The following is a 19,962-nucleotide window of genomic DNA, read 5'->3' as shown; positions in this document are numbered from 1 at the left end:
ACGATTCATGATTCATGTTTTTTTTTGTTCTCGGAAAATTGAGCCATGGCATTCCAGTCATCATCATCCTTCAACTCAATTCGGTGCACTTTCATGACTTTCCTAATTTGGCCCGTTGCCTGTTATGTTATGGTGCACCAGTATGTTAATCTAGTCAGAGAAGCAGTAACAGTTGCCTAGGTAATAATAATAATGATAATGAAATTGAAAACCATCAGTTCAGTTGCTCCTCTGTACATTCTGTCCTCACGTTGTATCTTATGACCTACAGAACATAATGGTGATACCTAGCCAGTGCATAATTGTAATTGTTCACGTCCATCTTTGGATACTTTTTTTCTTGCTTTAAGAGCACCTTAGGATTTTACAAGTTGTCAAAAAAAAGAGGGTAGACCAATTTACGGTCAAGATCGAACTTGGACCGTAGAACTCTCTAGGAAATAGAGGGAAAAAAAAACACTCCATGTAGTCGCTTTTATTTATTTTTTTAATGTTCCTCTCAATATTCCCTAATTTTCATATCACTTATACCAAATCTGAGGTCCATCCATCTCACTTTCCGATCCATCCATCATCGATCGATCGATCACTGCATCACTGCAGAGCAACAGCCTCAATCTCGACAGGAACACCCTTGGGCAGCTGGTACACGGCCACACAGCTGCGAGCGGGCTTGTGTGTGAAATACTTCTCGTACACCTCGTTCATGGCGGCGAAGTTGGACATGTCGGTGAGGAAGACCTACCCCGCATCATCATCAGCATCAGCCGTTCCATTCAGCCCAGTTGCTTCACAATTGGTGTGGTTTGTGTATATATGTATGGAGAGAGACTCACAGTGACTTTCACAACTTTCGACAGCGAGGAACCCGCCGCCTCGAGAACGGCAGAGACGTTCTTGATGCAAGCGGCGGTCTTTTCACCGATCGTGCCTTCGATCAGGTTGCCGGAGTTGTCGGCGGGGATCTGGCCGGAGACGAAGATCTGGCCGTTTGCTTTGATGGCTTGACTCTGTAATTCGTATTAGGCTTTGCAATTGACAAATTGGGCCTGCCTGGACCAATTGAGGGCAGGAAAGGAATGAAATGGGGTGTCAACGTACGTATGGGCCAGCAGCTGTTGAATTCACATCACGATGCTTGTCAGCAAGACGTATGTATTATATATACCGCAGATGGCTCAGATTTTATAGCCCTCTCAAGGGAGTCTTGAGGAGAAAAGAGCGAGTGGAAGAGAACAGATCACTTACGAGGACAAGCCTCCTTGGAAAAGACAGGAGTCATCTCAGCCATGGTGCGAATGGGAGGAGTCTGAGATGGGAATACTATCGACGGTGAATAGCGAGGAAAAACGGCGAGAGGGGCAGACGGAAATGCAACGAGACGAGGGGAAGCGAATCGGCTGGATTGAAGACAGAACGATTTAACGCTTCGAAGCATTAAAAAGTTGTTAGACCGGACTCTAATAGCAAATTCGGGAATGAGTAGTTTTATTAATTATTCTAAGTTAATTATATCACACGGGGAAGGTTAGGTTCCCCGCGGAGGACGACAACCCCTCCGGCTTGAATCGGAGAAATCCAGCCCATCCCCGTTCAGAATGCTGGATGCTCGCCAGCTCGACGGATAAGATATCAATTTACCCATACCCAACTGGCCTACAAGAGACACAGTAATCTGTTAAACTTGGAACGATTCATACATTAATTAATTCATCACGGACGGTGTCAAATGCCCACTTGAATGTGGCGTCAATATTACCTAATGGAGCCATGGCTCTACAGCCCAAAGGTCATTTCTCATTACACATGAAGTCATGAAGTGGGGTTCAGCCCTAGACGTGAGACTCAAAGTAGTCGTTTCATACACATATCGCAAAGAGAGCACCAGCTTGCTAGGGTTCAATTGACCACCCCACGGCTTGCTAGCTGTTGCATCAATGCAGCAGCCTGCTCAGCCGAGTAACCAAAGAAAACTGGGCCATTGAATACCATCTGCGCGGGAGAGGACGGGGAAGGCTTCGTCGTTTCAAGGGATGGTGGAAGATCAGAACCTGGGTTCTTGAATGTGCCACCTGCATTACTTGGTTTGCGCTCTAGATTGGGAAACGGTTGATCTCCATTCTGGCTCCGATCCGGTTGCTGCAAGGCTTCGTGATCAAAGGGACACCTCCCAGGCGGCCGCGCTGGAGTAGGCGAGCCGTCGTGAGGCGGTGCAACAGGTGTATCACTCCCCGTCGGCTGTTTGATCTCGGGCAACCCGTTGGACGCGGGAACTTGAACGGGAGCGACTGGGCTATTGCCAGCACTCGGAGGGGGCTGATGAGAGATGGGTATAGGGATACCCCAAGGCCGACTCGGGGATTCACCAACTCGGACTTCGCGGAGTGGTCTTTCGAAGCGACTTGTTCGATCGCTCGGTTCCTTCGCGGTATCCTCTTCGACGGTGGTCAGTGTCCCTGGATGCGGGGATTTTGAACTGACATCTTCTGCCCACTTCTCAACACGTTCAGCAGACGTCGAGGTGGTAGCAGGCGCACCATTTCGCACCGGATTCGGCAGGAAAGGTTTATGTTTCTGGCCAAGGCCTTTTATCATGTCAACCAAACTACTACCGTACTTGGCATCAATACTGCCGGTGTCTCTTTGATACCGCTTGACGCAGACTGCGTGACTTCTAGGAATCTCATGCTTGTGATTCTCGAAATACTGCGCAACTTCTTCCGGAGAATGCTGGTCAAGATACCTGATAGGACAACGAGCTACCGATGACCTAGCCGGGACGCCATTGCTGGAGAGTCGATCTTGACCGAGCTCGGCTTTGAAGGGATCATATTCACACATACTAGTTGCGTTGGTATTACGGTCATCGCGAGTCCCGTTGGTAGACTCTGTTTTATCGGCGGTTTTGGCAAAAGGACACTGTAGGCTTCCCCGGACGCCATTGGTAGTGAAGTCGCGCTCAGAAGCAGATGACCTTCTAGCATTCGCCGCGACAAGACATGGATTTGATCTGACATTCAGATCATTGCCATTTCGCAGTTCTGTTATGGTTTTCGCGCACTTCACTCCGGCTGTTATGGCCTCAAGCAATCGGCCTCCAACGTGCCCAGAATCTCGAAGGTGATTGACAACATCGAGAGGATTCAATGAATCCAATCTGGAGCTCGATTCAGAATCACCGTGGAGTATTTTCTGAGAGATAGCATCTTCCTCAGAAGTAGAACCACCGTCGACACGGTTGGCCAGCTTCACGTACTGTTGAGAAATTCTCGAATTAGCAAGCTTTATCTCAAAGGTCATGGTGTAAGGATAGTATAAATCAATAGATAACGACATCTCATCAGGTAATACATGCTTTATACGTCACCGCCGCAAACGCGACTCCCGATCTAGAGCTAATCAAATATTTTTCTCATCCTTTGAGATGGAAGAAAAAAACAGGGTAAAATGATCCAACCATGCTAGTAAAAGAAAGTGCTACCTACCTCATCATGAGCATACTTGACCCTCCGTTGCAGGTCCTGTTCTTTCAAGCTCAGCTGTTGAGCCGTTAACAGGAGAGCATCCAACGCTCTAGCCAAGGTCTGGAGCTGCTGGTCCTTCTCCGTGGGCTCAAGGACTCGAGCAGGAGACATGATGCATTGTGACCCCAGAGACACAGGGCCAGAGTGATATAGACATCGAGGCGTGCATCTGCTTTGAGCAGAATGGTAGCTTCAGAACTGCTGAAGCAAGAGAGAAAGAAGAAGTTGGGCAGCAGGAAAAACATTCTTAAATTAAACCCTAAAGCATGGTCTGTGCGAGTATACCCACTCACGTGACCGGTAGGGTGAACCTGAAGAACTTTTATTACATTTGTACTGAACAGTACATAAGAACGCTCGTTCATCCTCCCGGGAGAATAATTGTAGCTATTTTCTCCTTGAAATAAATTCTATCTGGGATAGTATCCCCTCTGTTTTTTTTCCCGTGTTGTCGTGGAAGTAGCTACCTTCCTGACCTTCTGTCGGATACTTTCGGACCGCTGCAAATCGTCCTTATCACTTGTTCCCAATTGGGGAACGTCAGACAAGGCACACACAAGGACCTGAGATGTTGGAAGAAGGCCACGTAAATGGTCATCACTTAGCTGGGCCAGGAATTCGGGACGGCGATGGGCGTTGGTGGTCCCCTCGATCGTCTTGACAAAGTCGGCCAGGACGGAACCTCGTTGTTGCCCTTCATCTGTCACCAGAAATGATCCAACAGCTAAAAAGCAGTAGTCTGACTATGGTGCTCTTTTTAGCTGAGTGGAAAATTTCACATGATCTCGATCAGGTCCGCAGGGTTGAGGCGATGCATGTTGCCTTGTACATCCCCATTATTGCGGAAAAGAAAATCCTGATCCCAGGAAGGGAAGAACAGCGCACGCAGATCGTAGACAGTGTAATCCGAGCCGTTAAGCATCTGCGTGGGCGTATGACTCATCAAAGCTTCAATAACTTCAATCGTATTGCGTCCTTCTATATTATTTTAGGATACAGGTGTGGAAAAAAAAAAGTGACTGGAAGCAATAAGGGGGAGAGGAGCTTATATGAGAGTGCGCCACGCACTTAGCCGTAGAAGATAGATAATCCTAAGGAGATATAGAATTTACTAAGGAAATTTTAAGCCATCTATATATAATTAATTGATCCGTCACTACTTTCTTTGCCATGAGGATAAATCTCTATCGAAGAAAAGAGGGAGAGAGAGAAAGACACAAGGCTTGATGGGACATAAGATACTGATCTGATGAAAATTGAGTCATAGAAGCAGTAAATAATTAATTTAAGAGAAAGCCGGCCGTTCACGCAGATATAAGAAGCTCGGGAAACTTTTTCTTTTTTTTTTGCCTTTCCATCAATTTTCGAAAATCAAATTCAAGACAGAACTTCAGTGTGGTCTCTACCATCCCTTTCATCTAAATAACAAAAAAATTCCTGGAAGGTATGCGTCAGGATTAGATGAGAGTGCTCGTCGCCTATGAACGGAGAATGATCGATCGTCGTTGTGTCGGGAATGGCTGACGCCTTCGGCTTCTGTGAGCTCGCAGGAATCGCACAGCGACATCATTCAAGCTTCATAGAAGCACTATATTGCGACGAGATTTCGGGAAGCCGTCAAGGAATAGCATGGCAAGTCTATCGGTTCTGTGGAAACTGAGTGGAATGAATGGGAGTGTGCTAGATGACCGTCGAAAAGATGGTTCGAACCGCTACCAAACTAGACCTTCCCTTCCTGGCCATGGAGAAGGGTGAAAACAGGGGCCGGAAGCTTTTCCCGGCCCTTGAGAAAGTCGAGCTCGAGGATGAACACATAACCCAGAAGGGTGGCACCCAGTTTCTGGACGAGTAACCCTGCGGCGGCTGCCGAGCCACCTGTTGAATTTATTCCTGTCAGTGATTGCTCCGAACGCCACGGCCGTCTGACCTCGTTTCCCCACACAAGCTCACGCTGGGTATCACAAAGGAGGGAAAGGGATAAAAAAAAGAAAGGCGGGGAACGTAGTACCTGTCGCGATGATGTCGTCAACCACCACCACCTTTTGCCCCGGTTTCAATGCGTCCGCCTGCATCTGGAAGTAGTCCTGCCCGTATTCCTTCTCGTACGTCTGTGTCACACAGGGCCCGGGCAGCTTCCCCTTCTTTCGGACAGGAACAAAGCTAGCTCCCAGCCTCAAAGCCAGGCTGGGTCCGAAGAGGAAGCCCCGGGCCTCGAGACCGACAATGACGTCTGGCGTCTGCCCGTAGGTCTCAATGATGTGCAGCTCCAGGGACCGGATGAGGGCCTCATGCAGGGTGGGATCCGCGAAGATGGGCATGATATCTTCGAACAGGACGCCGGGAGAGGGAAAGTCCGGAAACTGGCGCAACGCAGCGCGGAGTCTTATCTTAAGACTGGCGAGTTCGGCGGTGCGGGGGGGATTGGTGGGGGGCTGTCGGGAGACTTGGGCGGCTGTGGCATCTGGTGTATCTTCAGGAGGATGTTGAGAAGTTGGTTGGGACATGCTGAAGAGAGGAAGAGGGGGGAAAAGAAAGAAAGAAGAAAAGAAGGGGAGAGGAAGACAATGAGAAGATGAGGAGGGGGAGACCGAAAAAAGACGAGTCAGTCGGTGATCTGATCCGATGTAATAAATCGAGTAATAATACGGAGGAAGAGTACAGAGGATGTAATGGAAGGGACAAGCCCGCGGCGGGATTTTTTCTTTCGTTACAGACTTGAAAGTCAGTCCTGAATAATCTGCAGGGGGTGGGGGATGGAGGGGGAGGGGAAAAAAAATCAGGGAATTATTTAGTTACCTAGTTAGTTTCGATAACGTATCGGGATGGGAATTCAGCGCACCGCAAAGCACGCCATGAGCTATTATTACTAACTAAACTTATCCACAGCACACAACGTGCCTTGACTCGACAGCCCCGCCGCGACAAATCAGACTCTGACTGCGCAGTCACACCTCGTGGTGGATAGGCATCGATTTGTTATCGTGCTCTCGGACCGGAGACCCGCGCAAGGGCTTGCCATCCATCCAGATTCCCATCCGTCCCCTGTCTCTGTCTCGGTCGGATCCAGATTCGGATTTGGATAGCTAAATACGGATACGGAGTACGGAGTAGAGATCGACCCCGTTCTGCTCTGTCTCATCCCGGTCGGGGACAGTCTAGAATTCGTCCGAGGCTGATCTTCCCGTCTGCGGTTGTAGCGACTGTCTTAGACTCGATCAGTCGATCGGTCCAGAGTCCTGCATGGCGTAGCAGCAGTTGAACACCTTGCAGGGGAAGACATCAAGCCTGATGGCCAATCAATCTCATTTAGACAAGATGCAGCCTGTTCTGGATGATGACTTCGCCTCGACTTTGTGGCAAGGCAACTCCCTTCAGAACTTGTAATTGCAGCTTGGATGTATGTAAATCGTCCAGTTCACCTATCTCAGAATAATAGTTCTCGCCTGGAACCAAGAATGGACGATGATGTTCCGTCATCAGCTACTAAAAAAGAAAATGACAAGCCCTATATATAGTACCCTAGCTCAGACCGATCCCGTTGATATCGGAAAAGACAATATCAGGAAAGATATTCGAAGTTGGAGGCGAGCTAGTCCCAGACGATGATAGGTTGATAGGTGCTCCACGCTGCCTGCACGCAGTGCAGTACGCTATGTATCACTACTGCTGCAGGAAAGCTATCTATCTCAAAGTTTAAATAGGCATTGGCTGCATTGTTGCCAGACAGGTTGATTAGGTAGGATCTCATGAATAATGTAGTAACAATGAGGGGTAATTTTGACTTGCTGATGATACAACAGAGTGCTATTAGCATACATGGTTTCTATTGTCCCTTGTTCTTTGCAGGTTTATATATATATTTTTTCTCTTTTCTCTTGCTTAGACACTGTTCAAATAATAATGAGCTCTAGCCACTAAGTGTGTACACCCGTCTATCTACAGAAGTTTAGGTACCTAAGATTATGGATTGTTTGTCCAGCTCTATCTCCTCATTATCCATTCTGTTTGGTATGAGCAAATATGATTTTATTTTAGTTTGGTTTATTGGTTTGTTTATCTATTTTTCAAATGACGTGTAGGGCTTCTGTGCTTTATTCTCAACCAATTCAGAGTATCCTGTACCTAATCATGTCATGGTATACTTAACACTACTGGAAGAAGAGGATCAATGCAACGATACCACACCTCCTCTAAACAAAAACGACAATGTTTAAATCTACACTTCGGGGATAAACTTCCTCATCACACTGTCCACCCAGTCCCTCGGCAATCCCAGTTCAACAGACTCCCTGATGGCGCGATTCATCCGCGCGATATATTCGGTCTTGGGGGGCCCTACGCGAACATGTTCTTCGTCGACGTAGACCAGAACGGTGATGGTTTTTTCGTTCTTCAAGAGAAGACCTTCCTGGTCGTCGTCGTCGGCGTCGTCGGTAAGCCATTTCGTGACTGTCGCAGGCACGTACCACTTGTTGTAATCGCCCGACCCTTGTTCTCTGGGCCTGATCTTTCGATCGACTTTGCTGTGGAGAGGAGCTGCGGGAGCATTATGGTCGACGCCCTCGTAAAAATCTAGCAGATATTCGTCTTCAGGCGTCATGTCGTACAAGATGCCAAATACGGCGTCCTCCTCGCCTGAGACGGGCACCTTCTCTCCTTCAGATTCCTGCTGGCCAACCCGCAGCTCTTCCGGTGGGATGACGTTCGCATACCCTCGCTCGCAGATGAGCCAGCGCCATCTGTCCAGACGGGCCACCGCAAGCGGTTTGCCTGATTTTTCGGGATCGTGCTCGCAGCGTTGTCGCATCTGGCTGTAGGAGAGGTTGGAGCCGTACGCAAAATATAATGGTCGCGGTTGCGTAGGGGGGATCTCTGCAACATCATCCGATAATGCATCCTGAGCCGCAGTTCTGGCTGTCGCGGCTGTAGCTGCCGTTGTTATGTTAATGCCAACGTCCTCTTGTCCTCCCGCAGAGGAGACTGCTGACGCTCCTCCGTCAAGCATTCTGTATAGCTCCAAGCCAATCTTCTCCTAATCTCTGTCGCAATATTGGTTCTGGCCAAATTCTGAAACAGAAGGATCCTGATCACCCTCCTCACGCGAGGTGAAATGAAATGAATGAACTGTATTGCTAGAAAGAATTCAAGAATTAAGCAAGTCAACACTGTTCATCTGTATACGTCTCGTCTCGACCTGATGGTCAGAAAGAGGAACCGTAGAAAGCAGCCAATCTTCAATATCAAGTAAGATGGTCTTCTATGTAGTTGGAGAACAGGGTGAATGCACCGCTGTAATGATACCGTATCCATCGACTGTTCGTTGTAGCCCGTAGGTAATTTATCATGTACTGCATAGCACCGAGTACCCCGCAGAGACGTGATCGACAACCCCTCATCTTTCCTTTCCTCCTCACCACAGCTGGCCAGACCTGACTCTGGCGACATACGTGTATTGTGTCCGCGAGATGTACATACCTGCAGTACGTATAACCAACATGCTCGTGCTAATTATTTAACTGATAATTCTTTCTCTACTTGAAAATACAGTAAATACCATTTCCATTTTATACAACCTTTCTCCCCAGCCAAAAGAAAACAGGCATCTACATACGTCAGGATCGAGGGATCATATCATATAATGTACAGATTCGTGATGGGCACACCTTGCGAGCGCATCATGTATCGTCGCTTGATGCCCACGCCCGTTGAACTCCGCAGTAGCGCGTAGGTATCGTCTCCCCCACCGACCATGACCAAACTGATGGGATTGCGTCGTGGGATGCCACCGGCGGTGACTTGGGCCTCGTCCAGATAAGGGCGCACCAAAAACGGTTCTGCAAGGATGGCGGCAGCAGGATAGAGCGGGGAGGTGGGAGGGGAAGTTGATACAAAGGATCGCGGGTTCATGTTCAGGTCTTTGCCTGATTTACTCGCGGCGGCGAGCTCTTCAGATTCCTCATATGAGACCACAATGACGAGCTGAATGGCGGACCCTGAAGGCGCATACGCAGGGATATTCCTCAACTTCTGAGAGAAGCTGCAACCGCCGCGTTTGATGACCAGCACCTGGTAATTGCGTACCACGTCAAGCGGAAGCCGGTAGTCGCATACCTCATCAGCTAGGTAGATGGTTGACCACGTCAAGCGCTCCGAGGACGGCTTTCCCGAATATGTAAAAATGGACGCCTCCTCAACATCGGGAAGCGGTGCAGAGCCCGAGCCGACAGAAGTGATCGCTGGAAGGGAGACTCGGGCAGGCTTCTCCTTGGACTGCGAGAGTCCTAGTGTCGAGGGCTGGATATCATCACGGAGGATAGAGGATACGTGCTCCATAAGAGCCGAGAGTGCAGTTTTCATGCCTCCGGCATGTGAGTAGGCACTGCCAAGTTTGTCGTCGGAAGAGCCAAGCGAGGTGGAGTGCTCGTGGATGATGCGTTCTTGTCGTTCAGTTGCAGCATGGTCCACAGAATCACTTGTATGATTTCCCCTGTTGAAGAGCTCTGGCTCAACGTCAATGACAATATCCAGCATGACAGGGTCGCGGATACGGGTGAAGTTCGGGTCGCTAGGATTCAGAACATCAAAAGTAATCTCGCGCGATAGATATACCCTCTCATCCTTACCAAGTGGCACATTGTTGATCACTTGGATTCGAAAGCCCTCTGTGTAAGAGGAAGACGAGACTTCCAGGGGCACGTCCTGGACCATGCCTAATCGCAGTCCTCCTATGGCTTTGAGCAAAACCCCGTCCCGTACACGTTCCAGGGACCCTAGCCCGACGACCATGCCAGGCAGATTAGGGAAGGAAATGTCAAGTGTAGGACGGATGGCCATAGGCGAGCTCGTCGCGTTGAATGGCACCAGCTCTGGCGGCAGCGTCCATGGGTAGAAGGTGTAGTTGGAAGGCGAAAACAGATCAGAGAGCGTGACACTTGGATGATCAATAGCGTATTCGACTATAGCGCCTTCCAATTCGTTTCGACTCGGCATCAAGTGCAGCCGCGCCAGACTTGCAGCGTGGAAGATGTCCGAGCGTGCTGCTGTCGAAGAAGCACCAAAGGGAGGAGAAGGAGGAGCGATCTGGCACACTCCAGTTTCTGCGACTGACTGCTCCGTTTTGTGGCGGCGAGAGCCTCCACCTGGTCCATTCCTCGGAATAATGAGAGGGTGTCCCTCAGTCGAAAAAACATAGGGAGCATCGAGATTGTTGAGTGGATGGTCCGGATCATATAGGAGAAACATGTACTTGGCCGTTTCTCCTAGGAAAAAGCTTTCCATACGATCACTCAGCTCACCGTTCCGGACATCCTGGAGACCAGCCCAGCCACATCTAGTCCAACATCGCCGCTTGATATCCCTGAGGACCATCTCGCCTACGTGGAGATACCAGGGATCTTTGGTGGCTTGATACAAATAGTACGTCGACTCGATGAATTCGGGTCGTCCACCCCACCATCCAAGGCCGCCGTCCACGTTTCCAGTGGCAACATTCCATCGTTCTGGAAGGGCAGAAAACCGCGTCCACACAGCGGTGGCCAGCAGGTGGATTTCAGTGGCCTCCTCAATGTGTCCAGCTAAGGTGAGAAGGCCCGGATAGTAGGCACTGAGACTGTCAATCCAGAAGGCCCTCGTAGCGCCAGTGTGAATGTCTCCCTGCACGAAATGAGGATGCTGGTATCCGGGCCCACGGTAGAGATGACGGTTAATTGAAGCATGGGCATCCTGCCAGACCTTAAGAAAGGCCTCAGCAGAGTGATGCTCCTCACTGAGCGGCACATAGTAATTGTCCAAAGCACGCCAGGGACTGTGAGTATCGAAATCAGGGCGCTTCCCAGACGATAGGAGAATATAAGACTTGAAAGCATATTCAAAGAAGCTGTCAATTCCCGCACCAATCTATGAATGTTCTCTGATGTTAACTCCAGCTGCAGCTGTCTTGGTCTTGGAAGAAGGGGGTAGGGAACGTACGCCGGTGTATGGAGTTACCCATCTTCCTGTCTCTGCATCAATGCCAGCCCCAATCAAGCCAATCTCGCTTCTTCTCATCCAGACCGCCCAAAACGCTCGCTTCGCAAGCTCTTCATAGCGTCCGTCACCTGTTAGTCTACTTAGGGTGGTAAATTCCAAAACGAGACTGCCAGCGCCAGCGCTGCACGTCTCTGTGATCTCCGGCTCAGACTGGGGACCCGCTGCATCGAATTCGCTGTTGCCATTTCCATGCCAAGTGCCCGCATTGAGAGGGGAATTTGGATAAAACGGGATACCGTACCGGAGATTCACACGGGGATAGGGAAGGCCTGTTTTTGTATAGAAGGCTGGGAGGATGCGATCACCTAGATCCCGCGCAAGTCTGAGGAGCTGACCATCGTAGACGAATCCGTTCTCCCATATGATTCCGTGACGACCTGGCGGGAAATGGCTCTTGTCCCACGATTTCGCAAAGGAAGCTTCTTCTTCTGGAGGAGAGTAGCCTCGAACAGGGAGATCGCCTACAGCAAAAAGATGCGCACTGAGGAGACCACCTGCGACATGTCCAATGCGCTGTCAGCCCATTGCACCATTGTGTTGTACATACAGTACCCCTGCAACAGTGGATTCACTCGCACCTAGACCCCGTATAACGGTTTCAAAAACCTGGACCTTGCTATCCATGTCGAATCCTCGTCCTCTCTCTCCTTGCCCAGAAGGGCCGTCCGTGCCGTCGCCATACAGTCTCACCAAGTCCTTCACGCCATCCTGGAAGTACCTCCAAGCTCTGGTGCCGCCGTCTTCACTGGAGGACAAAATCGCAAGGGTGGACAAGCTGTCAATCAAGGTGAGCGAATAGTTCCCCAGGACATCGTTGAGCTCGATATGTTCCGGATGTTCACGATCACGCGTCAGAGGACCGCACGAGAGAGGACGGAGCTCATCCTCAGGAAAAGCATATTTCATATAATTGTCGAAGCCATGGTAGAACATGTGTTCAGTCTCTTTCCTATATCAAAAAAAGGGCTTCGTGTCAGTCGTCGAATCCAACCCGGCATCATCAATTGATATTTGTCAGGAGTGCGGAGAGGTCGCATGAAGAGTGGTGGGAGTATCAGTAAAATACCTGAGCTCCCGAATTTGGCTCTCTCTCATGGCCTGGGCCTGGACAAGCCATATCGACAGCAGCAAGACCAAAGTCATCCATGTTGACGGTAGGCCAGGCATCTGCGGGCACCGGCATCGCGTGCGCATCACCGGAGAGAAAGATGTAAATCATATGGCTTTCCAATACTCTAGCCAATCCTCATGGGAACGTCGCGCAAATATCAGAGCCCTCAAAGAGAGAAAAGGGGGAAAAAAAAGGATATGAATTATCTCTGCGTGAAGTCTGCAGAGATGGGAAATTGTTGGGTCGCGTGTTGCTCGTGGTCACCGAGTTCGCGAGCGACCAGAAGCTAACTTCGGCATGATACTTCGACTAGCAATATGGCCACATATACCCTTTCAGTTTACATCAGCGCGCACCTATCTCTACTCCGTACAATTACATAGATTAATTGATTAACTAGGTCCTCATCGCCTCACAACTTATGACGCGCATACAACCTAAATGTTTTATAAAGCTGTTCTTAAAATATACCCATTGATGCAATATGCACTTGAATTTTAAAAAATCTTGATCCGGACGTGTCAACTGTAACACACAAATGTCAAACGCCTTGCCTTGTGGTATATCCTTATCACAGATGGAATGTAGCTAGTCCCAACTCCAAATGCAAACTCCACCCAACAAAATCGACTATAAACAATAAACAGATCCCAATGCGACGCACCATTTGTCAAGGAAACGAGAAAGAATATTCTTAGAAAGGCTCAGTACACTGTCAAGACGATCGATCATGCTTTGACGGGAAAGAGCCTGGAGCCGTAGATCTCGGCTGCGCATCAATAACGTAATCCACTCCATTATCAGAAGCGTAACTTGGGGGACGAGTGGCAGTAGACGGCCTGCGCTGCTCACTCTCCGATGTCTTGGACATAGGCTCATCGACTCGTTGCCAGAAGATTAGGTCAGGGTTTATCCTCTGCAAGTTTCCTTGTCAATACAGATGCTGAAAGAAGGGAATGGAATAGCATCGATGTAAAATCGGCTAGTTCCTCGTAGTATATGTGCGGCATGACCAGGACACTTACCACACTGCCTCGCCAAAGACCGTATGCTGGTGGAGGAGGAATTACTTTCGCCTGACCGTCTCCCTGGCCCTCTGCTGCTATCTCTTCATCACGAGCTAGGACAATAGGTATGGGGCGTTCTGGCTGCGCGTAGCCTAGCGGACCGACTGTACTGGGCACCCGGTCTAGAGTAGATCCATGCTTTGCAGCGCGCGTCACCAACATACAAGTGCGAGCGAGCGAATGGCAGAAAAATATTGTGAAAATCATGATCAAGAGAATCAATAATATGTGGAACTCCTGTCCTTCAACCGAGTTGAAAGCTACGGCAAATCCCAGGTCTGCAGAGTAGGTCACAAAGACCGAGTTAGCATGCTTCATGAAAGGTTGAAAGAAACTCGTACAGATTGCCACCACGATTACAAGCAATAATCCTAAAAGAATGCATGTCACCAAATTCTTCCGGACGATCCTGTCCTGAAGGGCAGTCCGATACGACGTTCCGCTCGTGCCAGAATATGAACGTTTTCTCCGCGGTTTTCGAACCCAAGCTCCGACGTATTGTGTGCGACTCCGATGCCTTCCAGTATGGCTGGATGAAGGCGGTGGTCTGGAGGCATCTTCCGGTGAAACGGCAGGAGGAACTGTGTCTTCAGGTATCGACGAGAGAGTTGGTCTAGACTGCACCGTAGCCACGTTCCCTGGACGCGTTGGACCTTCATCACGGGACCCAAGAAGTCGACGACCGAGTCGGCGGTTCTTGTTTCTCAACGCCGGATGTTCCTCGAGGGCCTGTGAGGCTGGGCGACTATTGCTCGCAAATAATGACATGATCTGCGTGCGGAGACCACCGCGACGAGGCCTGCCTTCCGCATTGGGCGGAGATGAGAAAGGAAGCGCCATATCGGATACGGTCGTCAATTGAACGGTGACATTAGGTCGGGAATAGAAGCCATAGAATCACTCGAAGTGGAAGCAGAAGAATATTTGTATTTATATCCCGAGAATAGGGAAGTGCAGCAGGCAGCAACCCGTAGTGATGGATATTGGGCAGAGAGGTATTAAGATCAAGATCGGATAGTCGACGGCAAGTCACGACTCGAATGTGCAGGAAATGAATGACTGGGCCTGAGGCATTGGCTGAGCACCGCTGCTGGATTAGGATAGCGACAGAGGCAGATAAAACAAAAGGAGATGAGAGAGAGATGCAGACTTCGACTGTCCAGCAGTTCGAGGCGTTCTGTATGCAGACGAGTAATGATGAAGTTTACGGAGTAGACTACTGTACAATGAAAGTAAAGAACTTTTGGGGTTGGGATCTCAGGAGCTTATCAGGAGGAGTTTGCATTATTGCCCAAGGACCAAGGAACCAAGCTGCGGGTAACGGCTCTGGGACCCGTCACCCAGCCTGCGACACAACCGCGATGCACGATTGGAGTCTAAGTTAGTTAAACTGCGTGGATCCGAGGCTCTAACCAGGGAACTCCCCAGTGTGATACGGGATCGATCATCGGGCAGGGAAGCAGGGAAAGAGACCCTTGAGCCAACAGCCTACGTTCGGGACGAAGGGAGAGATAGTTACGAGCGATTTACTGTTCTGTGCTGAGCTTGGCAATCTCTGATCGCACGAAGATGCGTTCTTCTGATACACTGGGAGGCTGTTGCTGCCAGAACTAGGAGCCAGCCACTGTTTCGGAGTTGCGGCACTAGGCAACACCAGTCTCGTGCACTGGCCAATAATGACCGTCACTCCCTCCTCCACGGTGCACAGCAGGGACGAGGCTCGTGTGATGATTGTTCCATTCTAGGGATCCTTGGACTTATATCAGCCTTAGTCGGTATTTCCGTTTCTATTTCCATCTCAAACTCGCAAACCCTATTCTCTCCGATCATCTATCATTCACAAACCTAGTGTGACTATTTATTTACTCTTTTATTTTTTATTTTTTTATTATTTTTTTTTTGCATTTTGCGCCCTCATTGGGGGCACTCGAGTCTGTACGGAGTATCGCAGATGCACCATCTTTGCCAAAGTTTGCCAACGGAAGGAGGAGGAGGAGAAGAAAAAAAAAGGATCCCAAGTTCTGCAGGAAAGTTACTGTGTGAAGACACACCACTTTTTACTACTCATACATTTACAGTACCGCCAGTAAAAATTCGAGAATTGCATCAAATAATTCTCCTCCCTGCAGACAGTCGAACCGAATTGTCCGACTGGACGCAGTCCCTCTAAGCCACAGCTGCAGCGAGAAGTTTCACGACCTAGCCCGTATCAATGTCCTCTCAGGGCCGAAGAGGAAGTCTTCGGCGTCCTCATATGATGTTGCTGGAGGTGCCTTCGTCTGGTAGCCCCTAGCCAGGATATCAGTCGTGGAAGGTGCTACTGTCTCCCGCGTCAACCTGTTACCAGCAGACCCGGGGGTATATCATCTGCGGGGAAGAAACACTAAGTGATTGTAATTGAAAACCTTTCAGACGTGATTACTTTCCGAGTTCACCCAGCACGATATTTCGATCAGACGAGCCAGAAACAACTATAGATCGGTTAGCAAAAGACAAAAACAGTCCATGATAAGACAAAGTAATTTCACTTACTGATGGGCTCATCATTGGGGGAGAATCGGACGTCGTTGACAGTGCCCTTGTGGCCGGGAAGCTTGTAAAGGAGTTTCCCCGTCTTCACCTCCCAGACAACAACACTTCTATCGCCACTCCCAGCAGCAATTTTTTCGCCCTTTGGATCCCAGCTGGCGCGGATGAGGTTCTTCTCCAGGCCAACGGGGGCACCGTCATATGTCCTGATGTGACGATTCGTAGGCGCAAAGGGTCGAATATCCCAAGTTCGGACTGTCGAATCGTGGGAGTTTGAAAGTAGAGTTTGCGAGTCAGGGGAGACCTGTAGGGATGATATCGTATCGGTGTGCCCGACTAACGTGTACACCACGGCCTTCTTGCGTATATCCCAGACTCTGATATCATTGTCGATACTTCCGCTGTATATCTCGTTCCCAGCCTCAGACATAGCGATGGCGGTAATCGGAAATTCTGTCTCGAGAAAGTCGAGCGCGTCCTTTTGTCGTGGGTCCCAGATGCCGATATAACCATCGTCACTTCCGCTAACCAACAACTCTTGACCTCTCCTGCTGATGTCCAAACAGTTGATGATCTCCTCATGGCCCATGTGTCGTCGGATCCGTTGGCCAGTTTCCAAATCCCAACTCGCGAGCGTCATGTCAGCTGATGCTGAGAAGATCACCCGTGAGTCTCGCGACCATTGTAGATCGAGGACTGCTCCCTTGTGGCCTGTCAGAATGCCATAATTTTCGCATTGTCCGTAAGTCCGCCAGAGCACTGGAAGAGACAAAGCAGTTAGAAAATTCTCGAGCTTCAAAGGTGTCTGGTGTACATGAAAACATACTGATGTTTCGGTCCATCGAGCCGGATGCGATATTCTGTGCCGTCGGATCGAACCGTGTCGCAAATACCTCCCCCGAGTGACCTTTCCAACCATGGATCAGCTTTTCAATCGTGGACACAGTACAACCAGGGCTTACCTGAGAGCTCCATGATCGGAGCCGCAAGTCCACTCGTACGGGGAATCTACAAAGTAGCTACCGTCAGTAAAACGCTGACCTGAAGGGCATGGAGGATGGACCACAAAGAGGCCAGATGTAGAGAAAAGGTGGGTGACATACAGCCTGCACAAGCGCGCCATTTTGAGCAGATCTCACTGCAAGAGCATTTGAATTGAGGTTGCCGTCTGATTTCTGCCGTTTGATCACGAGCTGATTCGACGAACCGAATGCGTCTGGAGCGGGACGCTTCTCTCCAGACATGACCGCAATATACAATACGTGTGGATGAAGGCCTTTAATCCAATGTCCGATACAAAAAGAAAAGGGAGAATGTATTCGTTTGGCGGGAGGAGGAGATGCGGTCGTTGGACGTGGCGGACCAAACTGGCAAAGCTTCTGGTGGTGGGTTCAAGTTGACCATAAGCGCGGGAAGTCAATGCGAAAAAAGCTAGACGCGCTAAACGCGGGCGGCGGCTACTTGGACCCAAGTACAGTAAAGCCACAGCAAGCTGAAACTCCGCTCGGAGGCTCCGTTCGGTCGCACATCTTGGACGTGGGGTTGCAGTAGTTGCCGGGAATATAAAGAGTGCAATCATCCTACTCACATCTCCTGACGCCAGACATATCAGCGCCAGCTGCTCCGTTATTTGGAGGCCTCTCTGGAAGACTAACCCGCTGCAGTTATGTCTACCGCAACCAAGGCGTCCCGAATAGGGGAAGAGTGAGTTGGTCCTACATGCATTCCCTTTGGTAACGTGTACTAACCACTTTACACTTTATGATCAGGATCTGGAAGTCAGTAAGCTGCTTGGCCCAACAGTTTTCCGCGTCTCTGACCAGGAACTGCCCTATCTCGTTCTTGCTCCGGAAGGCGACCCTAGGCTGACCACGAGGACGACTTAGGACGAAGGTCGACAAGGTCAACGCTGAATTAGTGACTCTCACTTATGGCACACTCGTCGCACAGCTATGTCAAGACTACGATGGAGACTACCATGAGGTCAATAAGCAGCTGGATAAGATGGGATACAATATCGGGATGAGGTTGATTGAAGATTTTCTGGCTAAGTCGAATATGGGCCGATGCGCCAACTTCCGTGAGACGGCGGATATGATCTCGAAGGTATGCCAGACCGGTGACAGGAGCTACCACCAGCAACGTAGTGATGTGCCCGCCGCTGACTGCCTACAACGCTGGACAGGTGGGGTTCAAGATCTTCCTGAACATTACCCCGACTGTCACCAATTGGACCAGTGACAACAAACAATTCTCCTTAGTCTTTGAGGAGAATCCGCTGGCCGACTTTGTCGAACTCCCAGACGACGGCCGGGCACAGGATGAACTTTGGTTCTCGAATATCCTGTGTGGAGTGCTGCGAGGGGCGCTTGAGATGGTAAGTGGGGTCCCGCGATCTACCCTTCTCTGCTGCTCTCGATATACACCTGCATGGGCATGTCCTGATCAATCTGTCCGTGCAGGTTCAGATGCAGGTGGAATGCCATTTTGTCAGCGATGTTCTACGGGGCGATGACACCACTGAAATGCGGGTATCGTTGGTGAGATATATTGAGGACGAGATGCCCCCGGATGATGAATAGTATGTATGTATGTACATACATCGGCGTGTTTCTACTTTGGATGATCCGAGGCGTCTGGCGTTGTAGACAAGGCGGTCATGCCATGAGCTTGTTGAAATTATCTGAAAAACTAACGCATGCTTGTACTGGGTAATTGAATGTGGCATGAGTGGTTTTCCCGGGGAAGAATGAGGTCTCAAAGAACCCCTGCTCTGAAACGATATGATTGCGCATCTAGGTTAATGCCAGGCGCCGAAATGCTCCGCGTCAATTTCCTCTTGCTTCGCACGTGAGAGCATTCCAGGGACGTGCTCCGTAGCTGTGCCATATCATCGCGATGTAGTGTTGTACAGGTCTCTGATAGAGCAGATAGACACCTCTGGAGGGGCCCCACGTGATGCGCTATTCCCTAAATGGCACCGTCGCCCCACCCGTCAGTCATCCGTGCTGAAGAGTGCGCGCGAGATGGCGGTGTCAGGACTCGGCCCCTCGTCGCGCATCTACCAGGCAATATCTTGGCCATCTCTTCTCTCCTGCTTTCTCATTCTTGCAGAGGATTTCGTTGCAGTGAGCGTCGCGAGATTGCGCTTTCTCTCTTCGGCAGTCGGAGACAGACGTGGCTCTTTGTTTTTCCGTTGCAATCGTCCAAGTTCCCCGCGACCTGCTGGGCTCCCCCAGCCTCCACCGGTTACGGAAACCCACTCGCTCGCAGTCCGCCGCCATCGCTCTTGCCTGCTGGCGCTGGCGACCCGCGGTGTCGGGTGCTGAGCGTGACCAGGACTACGCGCATCGCAGCACCTCCCAGCCTCCCTTAAGCTCCGGTAGGTTTATCCGCGCCGATTGAGCGCCAGCACGCCAATAACGCCGACCGAGCCACGCAGAAGCGTACCCAGCGCTCTCCCAGGCACCGCGCCCGCCAGTCTCGAGGTATCCTCTCTGCCTCCCACCCCCCCAAAAAAGACTGGAGATCCACCATCTTCCCTGACCCTCTCTCTTATCCTGCCCAACCTCTGAGCTGACTGAGTCTCGCATCACAACCAGGGTCTCCCCCCCCCTTCCCTGAGGGCAACGCGATTTCTTTTCTCCCTCTTGTGGTTCTTTCCCCCCTCCTCCCTGTCCTCTCTCTTGTGCCACCCACAGCC

General features: G+C 50.2%; 8 protein-coding genes across 8 annotated transcripts; 1 reads left to right on the top strand and 7 right to left on the bottom strand.

The window, feature by feature from the left end:
• Nucleotides 1–594: 594 nt before the first annotated feature.
• Nucleotides 595–1,291, bottom strand: VTN77DRAFT_8561 (uncharacterized protein; the record flags this gene model as incomplete). The annotated part of the gene is made up of 4 exons (XM_069425072.1): nt 595–741; nt 837–1,010; nt 1,102–1,115; nt 1,249–1,291. 4 exons carry the CDS (start codon nt 1,289–1,291, stop codon nt 595–597), a joined length of 378 nt encoding a protein of 125 aa, XP_069274551.1.
• Nucleotides 1,292–1,899: 608 nt separating this feature from the next.
• VTN77DRAFT_8560 (uncharacterized protein) lies at nt 1,900–3,635 on the bottom strand (the record flags this gene model as incomplete). The annotated part of the gene is made up of 2 exons (XM_069425071.1): nt 1,900–3,255; nt 3,486–3,635. 2 exons carry the CDS (start codon nt 3,633–3,635, stop codon nt 1,900–1,902), a joined length of 1,506 nt encoding a protein of 501 aa, XP_069274550.1.
• Nucleotides 3,636–5,244: 1,609 nt separating this feature from the next.
• VTN77DRAFT_8559 (uncharacterized protein) lies at nt 5,245–6,028 on the bottom strand (the record flags this gene model as incomplete). The annotated part of the gene is made up of 2 exons (XM_069425069.1): nt 5,245–5,399; nt 5,533–6,028. The coding sequence occupies 2 exons, from the start codon at nt 6,026–6,028 to the stop codon at nt 5,245–5,247; spliced, it is 651 nt and encodes a 216-aa protein (XP_069274549.1).
• A 1,712-nt stretch (nt 6,029–7,740) lies between these two features.
• On the bottom strand, nt 7,741–8,529 carry VTN77DRAFT_8558 (uncharacterized protein; the record flags this gene model as incomplete). The annotated part of the gene is made up of 1 exon (XM_069425068.1): nt 7,741–8,529. One exon carries the CDS (start codon nt 8,527–8,529, stop codon nt 7,741–7,743), a length of 789 nt encoding a protein of 262 aa, XP_069274548.1.
• A 626-nt stretch (nt 8,530–9,155) lies between these two features.
• VTN77DRAFT_8557 (uncharacterized protein) lies at nt 9,156–12,719 on the bottom strand (the record flags this gene model as incomplete). Its single annotated transcript, XM_069425067.1, has 4 exons — nt 9,156–11,420; nt 11,493–12,046; nt 12,131–12,501; nt 12,619–12,719. The coding sequence occupies 4 exons, from the start codon at nt 12,717–12,719 to the stop codon at nt 9,156–9,158; spliced, it is 3,291 nt and encodes a 1,096-aa protein (XP_069274547.1).
• Nucleotides 12,720–13,378: 659 nt separating this feature from the next.
• VTN77DRAFT_8556 (uncharacterized protein) lies at nt 13,379–14,570 on the bottom strand (the record flags this gene model as incomplete). The annotated part of the gene is made up of 3 exons (XM_069425066.1): nt 13,379–13,579; nt 13,689–14,008; nt 14,072–14,570. 3 exons carry the CDS (start codon nt 14,568–14,570, stop codon nt 13,379–13,381), a joined length of 1,020 nt encoding a protein of 339 aa, XP_069274546.1.
• Nucleotides 14,571–16,148: 1,578 nt separating this feature from the next.
• VTN77DRAFT_8555 (uncharacterized protein) lies at nt 16,149–17,503 on the bottom strand (the record flags this gene model as incomplete). The annotated part of the gene is made up of 5 exons (XM_069425065.1): nt 16,149–16,201; nt 16,263–17,018; nt 17,086–17,166; nt 17,222–17,267; nt 17,363–17,503. The coding sequence occupies 5 exons, from the start codon at nt 17,501–17,503 to the stop codon at nt 16,149–16,151; spliced, it is 1,077 nt and encodes a 358-aa protein (XP_069274545.1).
• Nucleotides 17,504–17,925: 422 nt separating this feature from the next.
• VTN77DRAFT_8554 (uncharacterized protein) lies at nt 17,926–18,841 on the top strand (the record flags this gene model as incomplete). The annotated part of the gene is made up of 5 exons (XM_069425064.1): nt 17,926–17,963; nt 18,029–18,037; nt 18,146–18,365; nt 18,445–18,636; nt 18,722–18,841. 5 exons carry the CDS (start codon nt 17,926–17,928, stop codon nt 18,839–18,841), a joined length of 579 nt encoding a protein of 192 aa, XP_069274544.1.
• Between the last annotated feature and the right edge of the window lie 1,121 nt (nt 18,842–19,962).

This window comes from Rasamsonia byssochlamydoides (genome assembly GCF_041956645.1).
Source record: "Rasamsonia byssochlamydoides strain NRRL 3658 unplaced genomic scaffold VTN77scaffold_74, whole genome shotgun sequence".
Classification (NCBI taxonomy): Eukaryota; Fungi; Ascomycota; class Eurotiomycetes; order Eurotiales; family Trichocomaceae; genus Rasamsonia; species Rasamsonia byssochlamydoides.
Note: the sequence above shows the minus strand (reverse complement) of the source record. Positions and strands in the feature narration are given on the sequence as shown.